The sequence below is a fragment of the Lethenteron reissneri genome, chromosome 15 (genome assembly GCF_015708825.2).
Source record: "Lethenteron reissneri isolate LAM-NWPU_2019-01 chromosome 15, ASM1570882v1, whole genome shotgun sequence".
NCBI lineage: Eukaryota > Metazoa > Chordata > Hyperoartia > Petromyzontiformes > Petromyzontidae > Lethenteron > Lethenteron reissneri.
In genome coordinates this window covers 2,739,650-2,759,163 of record NC_083793.1, presented here as the reverse complement: position 1 = coordinate 2,759,163, position 19,514 = coordinate 2,739,650, and the positions used below count along the sequence as shown (strand labels likewise).

The window sequence follows — 19,514 nt, the reverse complement described above, 5'->3', positions numbered from 1 at the left end:
CATGAGTTTCACTTTGTCATTCGAGAACTACAAAGGATACGCTATTCATGAGTCACAAATGTTTCCTCTAAGCCGGCTTTGTCGTGTCAGATTACAGCCCAGGCAGGGCCAGGAGCTATGAATGGGCAAAGATACATTAGCTCTTGTTCTATTCTGATCTTCCCATTAAGACCACCTTTTCATTTCTCTGCTTCCAGTGACCTTTGGGGACATTTCCGATCTGAGTCTGGCTGCTGACAATTCTTGACGTGGACGAATGATCAGGTGGTTTTGGTTTGACATCCCTGATTTTTCACGTGCCCACCACACGCCGCTTGTATCACGACTGCAGCAGCAGCAGCAGCAGCAGCTCACAGTTGACTATCGACGGTAGTAAGCAATCCACATGCAGCAGCAACGTATTACGTCGAAAGCGGTCGCGCAATTTAAGGCCAATATAAAATCAAAGCATTGGGCTACGTTTCTATTAATCCATCACCAACATTGCAACGTGCACATGTGTCTTGCGGGCAGTTGGAAGCGATCGTCCATTGGCAACGATGGAGGGCAGATGAGCGATGTCACGACAATGAGCGCAGCGTCGGGCGAACTAAAACAGAGCAAGTTGGCAGTGCGGAGCGAAGGTGATGCATTTTCCAGTCATCTCATTCAGTTAATGCACAACACGTGGTTCTGTCCCGTGACCGGCCCCCTGCCAGTGAGCCTTCGACACTTAACGTTGCCTCAAAGTAAACCTAGCTTGGGGCAAGTGCTGTGGCGATGTCGTCACATATCTTAATTATTCTGGGCCATCCTTAGGTGAGCTCAGCCTAAAATCAGAGCATGGCGCGGTGTGTGAACATTAGCGCTGGGGAGACGAAGGTCAGCTTGATGTGGAGGCTGACTTCGCTACCACCACCACCACCACTTCGTGTTGTATGTCAGTCTTAATAGGTGCTGCTTCCTAACAGTGCTTTGGCCACATGGTCTATTACGCTAAACACAAGCTGTTAGTATATATATATATTTGTTTGTCGGGGTACACGAACACATCCGTGTGTGCGTGTCTTTGGCTCTGCAAATGTGCATCTTTGTGCGCTCACGTGCATGTGTGAGCACACCCGCAAGTGCGCATGCACACGCGTGCGAGCTCAAACGCGCATGTACAGCCCCACAGTGAGTTTGGTGGTGGAGGGTGGGGGGCTGGTTGGGGGGCTGCATGGGGCTATGCCCCCTCTGCTGAATGCTCAGCCTCTCCTCAGCCACCCCCCACCCCCATATGCATTCTTATAGATAATAAAAAATAAATTGCTAAAATATGTAATGCCAGTGGAGGGTTTTAATTCAACATTTGCCAGTTTGGCGAACACGCTTTACCGTAAGGAGTGTGCCCCTGTGTTTTTGTCTCAGTTACAGCGAATCGGAATGCGTACACTTCCAGGCTAACCTACAATCGAGGGGCGCCCTGGGCTCTTGCTAGAAAGAAGATCGTACCGTTACCCATTCCGTTCAGCCTTTAACGGTCAATTAAAGTTCATCTAACGTCGGCGATGTCGCCTGTACATTGAACTTCTCTCGCGCCGTACGTAGCCAACCGTGCTAATAGGAGGTGCGGGGTCGTTTCGTTACTCCATTTAGTTCGGCCTTTAACGGTTTATTTAAAGTAGTTTATCTAACGTCGGCGACGATGTTGTGCCCCTTTGCTTAACTTGTTTGTCTGCTCCCCGCCCGCCGCCGCCGCCGCCACATCTTCAAACGAGGGCAAGCTGCCGGGCACACCTAGCGCGTGCGAGCTGAGCGAGCGATCGGGGCTCTGCGGTAGGGGGTCGCGTCTCACCTGTGAAGTTGACCTTGCGAATGTAGCGCAGCAGCTCCTGCCCGTTGACGGGGTTCATGCGCGGGCAGAGCCCCACGGCGTCCGGGCACAGCTCCTGGTGCATGCTGTGCAGAGCGTGCGCCATGGCGTACACCGCGTCGATCACGAACGGCACCTTCCCCTCCTGCTCGTACGGGGCGTCCACCCCAATGCGCTCCTCGCCTGTGCAGACACAGTTCTTCAGCAACTGGTATGTGCGTGTGGGGGGGGGGGTTATTGTTGCTAAAAGTTTTTTTTAGGGGGGGGGTTACGCACGGTCGCACGCTCTTCAGCGCGTTGTTGAAACGGGCCGTGCGTTCCCCACGTCCGTTCACGAATAAATGTCGGCTCGTGCCAATTGTCTCCCGGGCATGCTGCCTGGTACGTTTCAAATCTCTCCGCATCACAATTGGCGACCAACGAAGAAAAACACCCCCAGGCACTTCCGTCAAACTCCACGACGCTCCTATCGATCGCCTCCCGTGCCGCACGGCTCACGCTGGATCAATGGGCATGAATCAAGTGAGTTCATTGCGCCTGCTCCAAGCAAACTGCACACGATACCCACATGAAAACTCCTCTTATCTGTGACCCGATTACCCACAACTCCTCTTATCTACTGGAGCTGTAGTTTCAGAGGGGAAAAACAACTCCAATCATCTGTTGTCCTATTATCCGCAGATTATGCAAATATTTTTCCATCTTGCTTTGGTGGACGGATTCATATCATGTGCATTTTTTGGTGAATAATGAGTCACGTGGCTAATTCATTCCATTATCATCTTCAATTCTGAGTGATCCCCCACCCCCCAAGGGAGTCCTGCTGAGTGTGTGCAGTAGAGGGCGATGGGCGCGATGTAAAAACCCAAAATGAGAAAGTTGCGGTTCCGCTTTTCAAACTTGCCAAATTTGGGCCCTGACGCCAGCACACAATGACCCACTCTTGCGCTTGACACCGGCGGATAGTTTAGCATCCACCGTGAAGCCGACGGCGCGCATTATGGTGCTTGTTACTCGCAGAGTAATAACCAGGGCCGACGCTGGATTCCAATCGCGGACCTTTGCAACAAGTGGTGAATGTGCTACCGAGGAGTCATTTGACCACCACAATTGCGTGACGAAGCACCGGTGCCTGACGCAGCACTATTATTGCCTGATGCATCATTATTATTGCCTGATGCGTCACTATTGCCTGACGCAGCACTGGTGCACAGTAGAACATGTTTTAAACCAGGGTAGCCCTCGATGAAAGTCAACTTCTCTGAGCCATCAGCAGATTCAACAGGAGTTCAGATTTTTGATAAGTTACACCCTGCTGATGAAACCCAAAAAGTCAAAACCTTTGAAGACTTTTGAACGAGAAGCAAGTGTTGTTCGTGAGCGCCGAGATATACAAATACTTTAACAAAGACAAAGATCCCCCGTGTAGCCTGCATAGACTGTTGGGGCAACTGCTTTTAGCGTGCACCTAAGACAGCTGGCAATTCGCAGGAGACGAGGGGGTGTGACCAGTGCCATGCCCGGCCAACTTTTTCTCCCAAGTGCTAATGTCTAGACACTGCACCAGATACTCATTTAAGGCTGAGTCGACCTATCGGTAGGCCAGGAACGGTTGCGATATCATTCATCATTTATGTTATATCATGGCCAGGAATACATTAACAAACATACGCACACGTAGAAAATGTTAAAACAAAAAAATATGTATAGAACAAAACAGGAGGAAAATGTTATATTTAAAAGAGCAAATGACATGCATCTTTCATATAATTACACGAATTTAGTAAAGCTTACATAACCAGGTATGACTAAGTGCTGCCTCTGAGCTACGTCTCTCCATCTCTCCTCTGGGAACGCTTGATTTTAATCGTCATTATAAATTATTAACAAGTCGGTAATTGCAAACAATGAATGCGCTGCATAGTCTAAGTGAATGTCAAGGGCGCCCTGTAAGTTGGCTGAATAGCCGAGGCCATGAGAGCACAACATTTGTTGCGCAATATGAACTAATCAGGGTTACAATTCCTCGCTTTGCTTTCTTGCATTGACGCAAATCAATGTCGAGCTAATACAGGGACCGCGCATTATGATGGGAACCTCTTTTTTTAATGTTTCCGAACGTACATTTAAAAAAATTATATTATTGTAAACAAACCTTTTTGGGGACGGCATCGTCTGTTATGGTCTATCTACTGCGGGATGATTGCTTTGAGTTGTCACACGACCCAACAAACCATCTCACTCCTCTTCTTGGTTCTTTTGGTAAAGTCACGTAGAATGGAAAAAATAAAAAAATAAAAATAAAACATAATAAAATGGAAATAATAAAAATAAAACATAATAAAATGAGAATTATTTTATTATGTTTTATATTTATTATTTTATTATTTCCATTCTACGTGACTTTACCGAAAGCACCAAGAAGATGAATCCCTGCAGTCACGAAAGCTTTCAATCCATCTCACTCCTATCATGGGACCTCTTTTTTGCCAGTGCAGGCCAACCAGGTTCAAAGACGATGCATATATTGTCAGAGCATGTTTGTTTGCATGTTCACCACAAGTACTGTGTGGTTAATGCAGACTTGATTCCTTGCAATAGGTTCCTATTTGGTGTTTAACATCTTAACACAACCCCTGTTTTATTGCCAGAAAGGCTAAACCCCTATTATATATTTTAAAATCTCACTCCTGCACATAAACTGATCTCATTGCTTCATCTGGGTGGTGATCATCCTCTAGGATGTTTTCATCCTTTGGCTGAAAATCCATCTCCTTGATGAGCCCTGTCCAAACGCAATCACTTTCTGTAACAGTCAAGACTGTTACATCTCTCTTTGTTACTCGATTCACCTGCTCCCTTTCCTGTCTCCGAATATAAATCCGACCGTGAATATGTTTGCATTTCTTTGTGTTCATTTCAGTTTATGTGCCATTTCATTTGCCAGTGTACCATTTTTTTTTTCTGATCCGCGTCACAGATGGCTGAATGCAATGATTGAAAATGTTCTTCTTCTGGGACATTGGTATGGCGTTTAAATATCATATGCAGTGTCATGTCATGAATATAATTTTTGATCGAAAATGGAATATTGTATGGAGCAGTTGAAAGCGTAAGCCTGAATCCAACGTAATAATACATTTAAAAAACTCATAAACTGCTTGAAATTACTTACAGCCCTATGTCAATATACTGCCGTGTGAAGGCTTAACTGTGCCTTTCAGGCATTGGGTTCTTAAATAACTCTAGGATCTCAGATTTTCCTTATGTTTAATAAATCTCCCAAATAAGAACACGCATATATAATCAGTGTTTTATTATGTATCCCTCAAAGCCACACTGAGTTGGAGGATTATTATTTTTTTCAAGAGGCTCCTCCATTTTTTATTTAAAGTCTTTTTTTTTAGCAGTACTAATACGTTGTGGGAGGAAACAGCAGAAACCCAGAAAAAACTCAAAATCTAATCTGCCTGAGTTCATCCGTGGGCCGTTTCGCAAAATAGGAAACCCCGTGGCGAAACTTTCAAAATTATCCAACTGAAACACCGCGAGGAGTCATTTTGAGGGCAATAATATTTTTTGGAGCCTACGGATTATTTAAGGCAAAGGTTTGACCTGTATACGGACCATCACCACTTCAGGATTATGAAAATGTAATTCTGTCCGAGTCCATCCGAAACTGCATTGTTTGACGACCCATGTCTCCCTTATCAAGAAAATGGGACGCATTATTTCCCTCTGACTTAAAGTCGTAATTGATTGATGCACTATTCCAAAGTGAAAACAAACGACATCACGTCACGATTATAATAATGATAACGCGCATATTTAGAGCAGATACGTCTCAAATCGTGGACCCGCCTGTGTACAAAACATGAAGAATTCACCGTCAGGTTTTATCGTATCACCCCAACGCCTTCCATCACGCGACTCTATCCGAGACAGCACTTACGCTGCCAGAAATTAAGCCCCGGGCTTTGTAGATAAACGCTGCCGTTATCTTCAAGGGTTGGAAATGCTGCTGGACATCAGTGGAGATCATGGAAACTGGCCATAAATAATCCTTCCCTCCTGCGTGATAATCCGCTCTCAAAGCACCGTGTTCAATGTTAAATAGCCGTGCAAGGTGGATATGCTTCTGTGAGAAATTGCACATTAAAGTGAAGTTTTGATAAAGCAGGAATTTGCAATTCCATTCCTTATGCTGCCCTATATAGTCTATCCATCGACGGCAGCCAATATCAATCACTCCACCCCGTAAATTAAGCGGTGAACGTCACAGAGATCTTTTGATTGCTAAACAGAGACAACAGATTGGTAGACCTGGGACAGCTCACAGGACGTGGGTGCCCCCCTGTACATCACACAGAGGGAATATCTCTACAAGTGTTAAAAGTGAAAGTTAATTAAATTTAGTGAGACTCCGTCTGGGTGCTGTGCTGCCGCAGTTGAACGGGTTCACGAAGTACAGAACCGGAGCCAGGATGGTACCACTGCGATAATGGTGTAAACTGTGTAGACGAAAAGACCTGGAACAACTTAAACGTGTGGCTTGGAGGTTCCAAATTATTTTGTATTTGAAAGAAGCATCATCTGATCCACCCGATGAAGTGTTAAAATTGCAGTCGAATTTTGTGCAAAGGTTCACATGCAAGCTCTGTGAAAAAGTTCCACAAATGCAGTCGGAAAGAGCTGTAAATTGGCCGATTTTGAGCTCTGCATGCGCAGAGAATCATAGCCATAGCAATGATACAACTCTCTCTCTCTCTCTCTTGAATAGGCAATTGTAGGAGCATGGGGAGCAAACATTGATCGTGAGTATTATTTAATGGGATATAATACAAAACACAATGCAGGATTGTAACTGGCTGCGCATAGAATTGCATAAGTAATGTTGCAATTCACAAGCATAGATTGCTTTGCGTATAGAAAAAAAAACTGACATAACACAGATCGTGTTTGTTTAGAAATTAACAACGCTATCAATAATGCATGCATAATTTATACTTTGGTCGAGAGAAAACATTCACGGGAAAAGACAGGGCATTTGTGCACTTATAAAGTATCTCGTGACAGGAGACGGGGAGGGGGGGTGCGTACACACACGTGCGAGAATCGGGAAGGGACTCGGCATCCTTGAGTACAACAACAAGCGAGGCTTGTCGAATTAATGAAACAAAGAGAGGGTGGGGGTGATGACTTCCGACTCAGGAATACAACCACATTTTCCTATAAGCTCTATTATTTATCGAACGCAGTTTTTTTCCCACGTGATATTTTGCAGGAACGTAACCCCCGCGTTTGACGAGGTCTGCCTGTCGTGTGGGATTCAGGAATGACCTCGATATGAACATTTATTTTGCAATCATATAGTTGTTGGTATGTATGTATGTATGTTGAACTTCGTTCGCACCGTACGTAGTGAACCGTGCTAATCGGAGGTGCGGGGGAAGGATAACAAATTGCATTGTTTGCTTTAACTGGCTGACCTGCCCCTACTGGACATCTGCAAACAAGAGCTTCATATTTTGATTTAGAGCTTTCGTGACTGCAGGGATTCATATTCTTGGTTCTTTCGGTAAAGTCACGTAGAAGGGAAACAATAAAATAATAAAACTATATATATATTCCATAATGTCTCATATTTTTATTATTTTATTGTTTCCCTTCTACGTGACTTTACCGAAATACCCAAGAATATAAGAGCTTCATAGTTCATTAGATTACTCCAGGATACATATGTGAGTGTTCAGTCATTGCTCCACTTTCTGATTAACAGCCAGATAAAGCCAATGGACGTGTTTGTAGCCCCGAGTGCTTATGTTATTGAGCCGCAGGGGTCTTGTTTGGTTCTAAGTGGTTATTAGCACAGGTGTTCTGTGAACTCTGAGCACCGCATTGCAAAATGTTTTTTTTGTGGTTGGTTGAAAGAAAACAGTCGACACAAATTTAAATGCACAATGAGTTTACAATGTTAAGCTGTAAAAAAAAGCCAATTAAAAATATTTAAAGCGAATACATTGAAAAGTGTCTATGGCAGCGGTACAAGGCAATCAAAATAAATAAATGGACAAATATATTTGATCGAATGCTATAAAATTAAATACAACACATTTTGTTTACTAATGCGGGACGTTCATTATTTGCATGAACCAAGGATAAAGCAGCATGATGTGTACGATGCAACGTGTCAGACTAAGGCTGGAGGCGGTCGTCGTCGTAACCCTAAAACACGGTTACGTTATTGCATCAGATATTCCATAATAAATGTATTTCGTCACAAAAAAAGACCAATGTTTCTCGGATCTATTTATATATATGCGAATAAATATTCATTTTTGTTATAGTTATAATAATATTACATACTTTACTGTAATATATATTTCAGCAGATAACATCAATAAATAATATATACAGTCAAATTGCATTGTTATAAACACATACATACACATTCTGAAATAATGTTTTTTTCTGATTTCATATCAGCTGCATTCCGACGATTCAATAAAAACAAAACATTCAAAAATTCTATCCGGGAAGATATTTTAGTTTACTATATCTCTTATAATTCCTATCTTTGATGTGTAAAAAAAAAGCGACATTATCTGTTAAAGACTCCGTCGTATATAATTGTCAACAAAGAATTGGAATAATGAGCAAAACACCTGAAGCAAATATCTCACTGAATTTCCCGCCGAGGTAGTTGTTTGTAGAAATGAGCATTCATCACCTTGAGCGTCTCATTAAAAATGCAACGCGCCCTCAGGTAGTCCCCGGGAAATTAAAAAAAAATAACCGAGACGTCTTCGACTCCCTGACATCGTTACAGGACTTGTTGTCACGCGGCCTGCGCCTGTAACTCTGGGATTACCAAATGAAAGCCCAGCGCTGCAGACTCAGGACTTTTCCCTGCATATCAATTTTATTTTATTTCACATTCAGCCATAATCTGGAATTAGGTAAAGAGGAAAAAAAAAAGCGAACGCATGATTTCATTTTATTTATTTGTTTCGGCAACACTTGAATTTTAAAAGCGTCACGTTGAAGGACTGCCTTGCAAATGTGAACGACTTTTTGTGGTTAGTTTGTTGTACTTTCCCCCCGCACATCCGATTACCACGGTTGGCTACGTACGGTGTGAAAGAAGTTCAACATGCATACATAAGCAATGCCCTGTGCTTCTGGCTGCCCCCCCCCACCATTGGCACCACCACATCGTGTTGGTATCCTCAGCCTGTAACCTCCCACTGCTGGGAAAAGGTCTCCCCCATTCTCCATCCCATTCCCTACTCCCCTTGGCTGTTCCTATCCAGCAGTGAGCTCCGAACCCTTCCGAGTTTGTCTCGCCATCTCTTCCGCTGTCCTCCCGCTGCTTCTCTTCCCTTCGCTCGGTCTCCCCTCCCCTCGAGTGAATGCGTCTCTCAGTCTTTCGCCAGTTGTTCTCGTGACGCCTGCTGACCATTTCAAGAGGACTTCCTTTTCTCCGACAACAGCATCGGTGATTACCGTTCTTTCCCCTATTTATTCATATCTTTACTCAACTCTTTTACTTATCATTCCCAACACACTTCTTTCCATAGTTTCTCGGCAAACTTATATATGTTTAAAAGGTTTACTTTTTAGTGAGTTCAAAGCTCGCCACACGTAATGTTAAGTGCTAGCTTGGCCCAATAAGGTTTCTGTGAGAAATCGGATCGCCTCCTTCCCGACGGCGGAGGGGACATGGCTTGCATGTCAGATGCTTTGTTTGGGAACCCGCTAGCGATGCATCAAACGATACATTTGGAATATTGTGCATTTTCCCAGTTTTAGTCTGTGGATGACGAACGTCGTCGCCAACAGTTGAAACAAGTAAAAAGCAACAGATGTTTACCAAATAACGATATCTATACCTCGATCTTCCTTCTCTAACCCCGCCCACTTACCCTTAGGCTGCACCCATCTCAGGCCTATATAACACCCTGCTTCAGCAGCTCTTTGGCTATATTTTTTCACCTGAGGACGATTGCTTCTGTTGCGATCGAAACGTCGTGATTTTTTCTTATTTTTCTATCTATGTGACTTTACCGGAAGACCCAAAGAGTACAAAATAACTATCGTTTGATGCATCGCGGGCTGCCCTCCGAAACAGTCACGACATGGCGGGGTCAACGTGGAAGATAGATCAATGGAGTCCCCCATCTGGGTAGACTTCAGGGCTGTGTTGGACATGAAGCATACGGCTCAGTGCACTTTTACTTGATATGAAACAAAGAAATGACTGCAAATTCTAGATCTGAAGTTTTCGTGACTGCAAGGATCAATACTCTTTGGTTCTTTCGGTAAAGTCACGTGGGTGAAAATAATAATAACAGAAAAAATAAAATAAAAAAATAAATATTTGACTGCACACTAAAACTAACCGTTGGTGGTGTGCATATCCATTGGGCCCCAAAAACAATGGTCAAAACTCTACATTCCTATCACAGTGGTCACTGTTCTGATAACAAATTGTTGTACCTAATACAGCAATACAGCCAAATATGCATTATATCAACAGCGTTGGGATGATGAGTTCTACGTGTCGATCTTATGAACCCACGCGGAATGATGGTGCTGCAGACGCCGTCCTCTGGGATTTTAATGTGCAACGTTTTTTTCAGCGTCAGTCGCGCACTTTTGAGTGCAGCAATCACCCTGTCTGCACCTTGCTCACGGCTACGATCAGTGCCGTGCGCAGACAGCGGTGATGAGTGGGCCGCTGAGGAAATGAGTTTTTCTCGTCGAGCAGATGTTTTCCGTTTGAGGGTCAAGAGGCGAATGGAGAAAGGCAAGAAAGAAAGAGAGAGAGATCCTCCCGACAGCCTGTTTTAGACTTTTGGGGCAACGAGATGCAGGGTGGCGTAGTGGTAACACTTGTAGCCGACAGCAAGAGGGGCCTGGGTTTGATTCCAAACTTCAGCCTGGGGTCTATATGTACTACCCCTGTTCTGCATGGACTTCTTCCATTTTCTGTGATTGCCTCCCCATGGCTAAAACATAATATACAATATAACAATTGGTATTAGACAAACATCCCAGTGCGTAAAAACTAACAAAACAATTGCTCATTTGGGATCACATCTTCTTCCTCTACTGTAAACAAATACAACTCGTTGAGGCATTACTGGGTAAACAAGCAATAATTTAAACTCACAAACTCCTGTATAACACCATTGGTACCTCATTTGCCAGTAAAAAAATATGATAATTGTTTTTTTACCCTTTTATCTGGCAACAAAACTGACACCTTTTTTTACGAGGAGTCATGTTTGCATAGACCACAATACCTGCAGTCATAATGCAAACAAAAAACATAACTCTGATAATTGGAAAATGAGATACCAATGGTGTAAATGCTTACCCCGAGCTCTCATACTCTGATGGTACATTGTCTTTGAGTTGTGCACCTTTTGGCGTCATCTGGTCCAACCCATGTGAGACTAGGCTCTAAGGAAAGCTGTCTCGGGTGTGGACCAATCAACTTCAAGGACAGTGCATACATTATCAGAGTTATGTTTTTTGTTAGCATTATGACTGCAGGTATTTTGGTCTATGCAAACATTACTCCTCGTAAAAAAGGTGTCAGTTTTGTTGCCAGATAAAAGGGTAAAAAAAACAATTATCCTGTATAACAGGCAAAGTAATTAACATCTCTTCACCGTGGTGCCAATAATAATTGTGTACGTTTAGTGAGCAGATATCAAGGCTGACACGGAACACGGTGGGGTAGTGTGATTAGCAGCACGCCTGGACGCTTTTGTGTCCTTAATGCTGTTGTTCTGATGTTTCATACTCAACCTGGTACTCATTTCAGCTTTGAGTCGACCAAGGGGAGGCCTACGACCAGTGCAGATATTCGCCCGCAGGGAGGTGGTGGCGAGAAATGCAAACCCAGCGTAATCGATACGCGGGTTTGATCGCTCATCTCACAGGGAGACACGGCTGGCAGGTGCAGCCAAAGATGCACCCCCCCCCCCCCCACCGCTTTCCCGGTGCTGGATGCGAGATTACTTTCGGTCGCTTTGGCTTCTGATCTCACCGTCGCGGTGTCAGGTACGCAGTCCCGCGGCAAGCTCGGATTGCGGGTGTTCTGCGATGGGTTCTATCGTGGCCCCCGCGCCGAGCTGAATTAGGCTGCGAACAACACGCAGCTGCGACAGCGCCAATTTCAAACGAGTTCAGGTATTAGACGCGGAGTCTCGCTTTGTGGGATGCTCAATAAATAAACGCACGCGCAATACCTGTAACGGCGGTTACAAAGAGGCAGCTTTGCGACAGGATTAAATACAAAGACTTGAGCCGTAGTTATTTGGCCCATATATATGTTTTTGTAAATATTAATAATGGCATGATGCTTCTTTGTCAATCCACTGCTGGATGAAGGAATCCCCACACCGAGTCGAGTCACGTGGGTTGTTTCACTACGCCGGTCCGCGTGGACTGTGGCTCGTGCAGTTTTCTACAACACCAAACAGGCGTTCATCCAGACTCTTTTTGTTGTTGCGTATTCTCGCTGTTTTCTCATTGATAATTCATTGACAAGGCAACAGGCCACCGATCAATTATGTCCATGCTGCGATTCACCCTGGGTACTACCGCGTAGGTTATCGCAGTCGAGCTACATCCCATGTTCTATTCTCTTTCATCACCCGTCCCACTGTAATCCTGCGATTAACTAATACGCAAATGCTAAACTAAACGTCAAATATGTTTTTAATGTTACCAGGTAAGGCCCACTGAGATATGTTTCTGTTTTTCAGAAATGACCAAATGAGCAGAAGGTCAATTAGTAAAAAAGAAAGCTGTTGGAAAGAAATGAGTTTTCAATCTAGATGATGATGATTTAAAAGTGCATAGCTTAAGTGGCTTCCTAATATCGGAAGGAAGAGCGTTCCAGACGGCCACAGAAGCGCATCTGAAAGCACGCGATGCGGTGAACGTCGTTCTATGGCTTGACAAAAAGCCGCCGCTGCTGCAAGAATGACCGGAGTTTCCGTGATGGTTTATGCTCCTTGACGGTTCCTCTTATACTTATGAATTGTTCGTACACAGGTGATATTTTCTTTCAGTGCACTTATACGGTAATCTCCACGTTGAATACATTTAATGAACAGGAGGGCAATACACCATCTGTTCTAGTTTAAGGTTTCACTCTATTATAGCTTAGTTCTTGATACAGGTGGTGTCAAATCACTTGTTGTAACACATATCAGAGCCCATTATATCACCTGTAACTTTATACTTTCATCATCAGCTCAGAATGTACACTCACCCCATGCACGAAATAATTGGACTGCATACATATGCATACATAGTGTTACAAATATATTTTAGGGTAGTTTAGAATATTTTTACATTAATATACGTATGTTTAATACATCAATCGATTTCGATATATGTACTTGTGCTCCGTAACAAATATGAGCTGTAAATTAATAATATAAAAGCAACGGTTTTAGCCACTGGGCCAATATGTAAATGTGCATATCTATGACACGTCTGCATGTTGTTATATATATGAAAACATTGAAAACACCACTCAAACACACGTGCATTCATGCATAAACGACCCATACGTGCAACCAAATAAGCAAATACACTGACAACACATAAAATATCACGCTGCATACCGCCTTGCACTTTTCCCACAAATTACATTTAAACTGTGCACCATGTCACGAGTCGAAGAAAATTTCATTTGGAACCCTGCAACTGACACAAACAAAACGACGTCAGAGAACTTCTCATGAGATCACTTCAACATGTCCCTTCGTCCACACTAAAGGCAAAGCTTCGTCTATCACACATCAATACAAAAAATTACATGCTTAAGTCCCAGTCACATTCATGATGAAAAATGTTTATCCAAAGACACGTTCCTTCGGAGTGGGAAGGAAGGAACTTGGTTGGACAGCGCATTCGTGCACGACAGAAAGCTCGCGGTCACGTGACGCACTTCAACCAATCCGGTAGCGTACATGTTTGGGAGGGGCTATGCACGACAGACAAATAATCCCTGGTGGGCAGTGTGGAACTGTTGTTCCTACCTGTAAAACAAATGTGCTATGATGTGAAGAGCCGGAGTCGGTCAATGCACTAATCTTGAGAACCCGATTTAATTACAGGTGGACAACACGCATTTAAACCCATGATCTCAGCAGTTCCGGCTGAGCACTCTGAAACATCAACCACCATAGCCACCCAGCTACCTACATCACATCGTACACGGATGTTAAAAAGACAACTATAGAGAGACAGCGATTGTGCCAGAACACATCACAATATCCGGGATTTCACCACCTCGAGCTATCCATTAATATGTATGCACTGTACTATATTTGGAAGATACAGTATTGTTTTGTTGCGATCTATGTATGCCATTTAATTCGATGTTATCCGCATTTACAGAAAATATACGTGCAACTAAATAGCATTGTATATGTGAATAACAAGTTACTTTTGCGACATTTAAATTCACATCTGCGGCTTGTTTCAATGCACTGAACACACTGTATTGTAATACAACACTGATTCGTCGAACTATCATTTATGGAGAGAGAAAAAATGCCCATTCAAAAAGCACATCGCTGTACCAACAAAACGGATTAAGGGCCATCCATAAATGACGTCACGCGATTTTGGCCGATTTTTGACCCCCCTCGTCACACGGCGTCACAAAAAGTCAGACCCCCCCCCCCCCCTCAAATATGACGTCACAAAGCTCTGCCCCTCCCCAAACCATATTTCCATTTAAAAAAGAAAACATGCTTCAAATCATTTTAAACTATTGTCATTGTAGTACGTATTTAATGTGGCGCTGCACTCTGATGTTGTAGGAGAAAACATTTATTAAAAATAAGGCGTTGGAAAGCTGAAATTTAGCATAAAATTCACTTGAAAATATTCAACGTCTAAATAAAACTGCAGATGTTCAGAATATTATATTGAAATTCTCTTATAATTATAAAATATGAAAAGTAATTATAACTATGAAAAAATACTTGAAACTTTGTAGAAGAACGAAGCAAAATGGAGAGTACAATTATAACAATCACATGTTAATTTCACGGAATGAAAAGCCCTGGTAGAATCATTATAATCAAAATGTTTACTAACAATCATTCAAAAAAATGACAAAATGTATGCTTCTCCATTCTCCCATAGAAAAGCAAAATGCTTCTTCATGGAATACATAAAAGGTGACCTAATAAATTGTAATAATCAAATAGTTAATAATGAAAATGAATCAAAATTAATGTTGTTATAACAATTATATTTTATTGATATGTATTTAAATTGCGCATTTTGCTGTAACGTCACATTTCTCAACCCCCCCTCCCCCTCTCGTCACACATCGTCACAAATGTCTGACCCCCTGACCCCCCAAGATGCGTGACGTCATTTATGGACGGCCCCTTACTCCAGAATAATTAGATAAGACGTTAATAATAATGGCATTATTGATTGACAAATGAAGACCCAGAACCCTCATTGCGTTCGCTTCCCATTGTATTCAACTGCCTGATTACAGCTCAGCAATAAGCTTAGCGCAGCCGAGCCAAGGGTCTGCCTGTTTCGGGATATCTGCGGGGTTTTTCGTTGTTGTTGTTGGCACATGCGATGTAGACTCCAGTGAACATCTCCAGGGAGTTCAAGCTGTGAACGGTAAATTAATTGGCGTGCGTGAACACGAGCCAGGAACAGCGTCGCGAACCGGTCTTTTTTAAATCCTTTATATTAAGTTCGCTTGCTTGCTTGCGTGCTTGCTTGCTTGCTTACGACCGTGCAAACCTTTCGGTCGTTTTTGAACCCACTTCCCGTGATCCAATCGAGCTGACATTTTGCACACAGACTCGTTGTGCGAGACAATTAATGTTCGTGAAAAAATGTTTCCAAATTTTTACACTGTTTAGGGAAAACAAATTAAATATTTAATTACCAATTGTTTAATACTGCAGACAATCATCTGACCCATAGGTGGCAGCCATCTCAAGCCAGAGGACGAGAGGACTCTAGCCGCCACGCATATAAAGGATTTAGAGTGAAAAACTTTGTTTTTACGGGTTATACTTATTGCCAGCTCCGCAGCCGTCTGCACTGCTAGTCCAGGGTACCCCGTTCATCCAGTCTGGGAGAGCCGCTCGCTCAGCCGAACATGAAATGCAAGGGCAGTGGGGGTGGACGTGCCGACCCATCGACAGCTGCCACGGAGTGGAACGCACTCCCGCTCCTCGTTCGTCAAACTGAAATCCCTTCCACTGTTTAAGTCGAATTTATATAAAAACAAAGTGTTGTTTCCTACGGCCTTTCATTGAGTTGACCTTGGTCTGGGTGGGCTATGTGTCTTTCGATGGGCGATACATATATAGTTTTGTTGTTGTATTGTATAGTGTTGTGAGATGCACTTTTTCATGGACGCTATATATTTTAAAAAAGTGCATTACAAGCTTCCGTCTTCAGGTGGAACCGTCACAGCACGATTGCTGTATCAAGTATCTTACGATCAAGTAAGTATCTTACTTGATACAGCAATCGTGCTGTGACGGATCCACCTGAAGACGGAAGCTTGTGTTGCCTCCGAAACTTGTGTTGCCTCCGAAACGTCGTGATTTTTATTTTACTTTTATTAATTTTAATTTTTCACCTACGTGACTTTACCGAAAAAAACCTAAGAGTATGAATCCTTGCAGTCACAAAAGCTTCAAATCTAGAAAAAAAAGCATTATTGTTCTTTACATGTTTAAAATCATCGCCCGCGAGTCAACGTTCACGTGACATCACAGCCGTGGAAGATGCAAGCCAAAGTTTAGTGTATATCTGACGTGTGTGGTGGAAGGGCACTACTGATACCAATTTACATGCAGGAGCTGCCTGCGGAAATTCCTAATTTCCTTGGTAGAGCATCTTCTGAATAACCCAACCGGCAATAAATACCCATTGTAATTGATATGCGTTCATTACCCCCCCCCCCCGGCATGTGAAGGGCTCACGAGTGACGTAATCACATATATCCCTCTATTTAAAGGTTTCTCCAGAAATCTGGCTGTCCGCCCTGATGGTGCTAGTTGTAATTAATGGTGAAACATCGTACTCAGATTGAAAGTGTGGATCTGTTGTCCAACATACCGGTGTGTTGTACTAGTGTAGTGACATAGAATTAGCAATGTAGCAGCATAGCGCTGGCTGCTGGCGGGGAAGGGGATCTGCAGCTTGTAGCAGCCCTGACGTCAGCAGGCCACGTGATACACCAGAGGGGGATGTAGGGGAAAGGTCACGGAAGGGACACACCAGGAACCCGCGGGGAGGTTCTAGAAAGGGGGCGTGGCCGGGGGTGGAGCCAGGCCACGTGACGGTATAAAAGGGCCCCTGGAGTAGACCTCGGGGCTGTCGTGTGGAGTGGGGTCCCTGTCGTGCTGCTGCTGGAGTCTTCACCGTCTCGGCGTCGCCAGTCAGGCAGTCTACCAGCTGTCCTGACTGGGAACCGGAGTCGACTATAGATGGATATATTGGAAGTTTGATTTAAAGCTTTCGTGACTGCAGGGATTCATCTTCTTGGTTCTTTCGGTAAAGTCACGTAGAAGGGAAGTAATAAAATAATAAAAATAAAACATAATAAAATTATTCTCACGACGTTTCGGCCACAACGCAAGCAGCCGTCCTCAGGTGAAAACCAGGTCCGTCGAGGCGACAGAGTCAGACTCTGTCGCCTCGACGGACCTGGTTTTTGTGAGAATAATTTTATTATGTTTTATTTTTATTATTTTATTACTTCCCTTCTACGTGACTTTACCGAAAGAACCAAGAAGATATATTGGAAGTGTTAACCCGTTGCTGCGTGTTAATAAACTGAGTGCCTCCAACTATTAGTGTCTCCGATTCAGTCACTGCACTCGTAACGAATTGGCATGTTTTGTTGACGTGACAAACCTGACTAGCTGTGTCGGGTGGTGGCAGATTTAACGACACATTTATATTTACACGATCTAACCAAAAAACACTATCTCATAGAGCCTATTCTGTACAAAAAACATATTTTTTACAATCTCCCACGTAGATGAAAATTATTGTTTTATTACCCATAACGATGATAGGCTGAGTCAACCCCTGGCCGCGATTTGAACCTGGCAGCCTTATGAATGTGATTTGAGGACTCTAAGCATCACGGCCAGCCAGCTCGGTTGTCGGTAAAAGTTGAAGATTGTAAAGGTGCAGCCCTGCAATTGCTTGCACAAACAATTGCTGGCAAAATGGCTTCCACTTGAGGGAGCTCTAGATAATTGTTTGCAAAAAAAAAAAACTACAAGATCATCCACAATCCATATGTAGCTGTTAAAAATAAAACATAAAACTCTACTTGGTACGGCTCTATAAAGCTCCCTTTCGAGAGTATGTTTGCCTACTCCTCCATGCTGGTTAGACGAGTACCCACAATCCACCCCACCACACACAGCCAGTCGATTGACTGTTTTGTTCCCCGTGTATGTTGTTGGGCAACCGAGACCGAGGGATTTAAGAAACCTGCCCCATCGCTTCAACTGCCGCGCCAGGAGATCGAATTTAACCGGCGCGCCCTGGATTGCAGCTCCAGCGTGCTGGCCACTGCACCACGAGAGGAACTACCACCCCCACCAAAATAAGACATCGTGTTTTTTTTTAAATACTCTCGGTCAAAATACAGGAGCAATTGACAATATAATTTTACCAACATATTTTTGCTGTTGCGTCCATCACATTTGCACTATACAGAGTTATTATTAACGGAATATGTATTTAGTTCAAACGTATCTTTTTTTTGCTCAGAAAAAAACCTTAATGTATGTTTAAAAAATAATCAATGCACATTACAGTTTGGTCCACAACAAACCATTAATGTAATTGGAATGAAAATACCCCATTAATTTCTCAAGCGCGCTGAAACATGTTTTTTTTTATATAAGTCTTTGGATGCATCGGCTATGATGGCGGGTGAACTGCAATGGCGTCCAAATCCTCATTTCAAAACAAATCGCTGTTTGTATTATGGATAAATCGCTGTTTTTCAATTTCAGGAGAGGCTAAGGGAACGTTAAAAAGCCCCTTACTTTGGCTGACGTTTCAATAAGGCCGGATCAGGTGCGGGGGCACGGCAACCCGGGAGAACGGCTATCCAAAATCCCTCCAGATACCTTCACGGATTCGTAATAGAAAATGCATCTATTTTCGTTGTAATTATTTTATTGATCCCATTTCCTCGCCTAACTCCACCTTCTCTCCATGGTAACATCGATTTAATTTCTTATTTCTTCTCACATACACCAATATAACGCCACCCATGAACCAATGAAAAATGGCCTTGTTTAACACTCGACCTGCATTACAAACCAATCGGAAAGCGGTGCCATTTCACGCGAGTTTACACCGATCATACTGTTTTGTTCAATTTGGAACCTCTCAGTATGAAAATGGATCCATTACCAGCCAGCAAAGATCAAGTTCTTATAAAAGTCAATGTAAAGTGTATTACTCAAACGAAAGATATCGACGCATTCATTACACCCCCGTTAATTTTCTGGTGGGGTAATAAGTGCTGTGCCAAAAGCTTAGCCAAAAGGATTCCATGAAAGCTGAATCCCACTGTAATCACATAATGCATCCTGTTGTCAAATAAGTAACTGTCTCT

At 43.3% G+C, this 19,514-nt stretch overlaps 1 protein-coding gene across 3 annotated transcripts in view; it reads right to left on the bottom strand.

The window, feature by feature from the left end:
* LOC133342583 (metabotropic glutamate receptor 8-like) overlaps positions 1 to 19,514 on the bottom strand; it is a 276,081-nt gene that overhangs the window by 133,571 nt on the left and 122,996 nt on the right. For all 3 annotated transcript variants that reach the window (XM_061551797.1, XM_061551796.1, XM_061551798.1), the window contains one exon: positions 1,817 to 2,017. In XM_061551797.1, the coding sequence (XP_061407781.1) occupies positions 1,817 to 2,017 (201 nt within the window). The remainder of the gene's footprint in view (positions 1 to 1,816; positions 2,018 to 19,514) is intronic.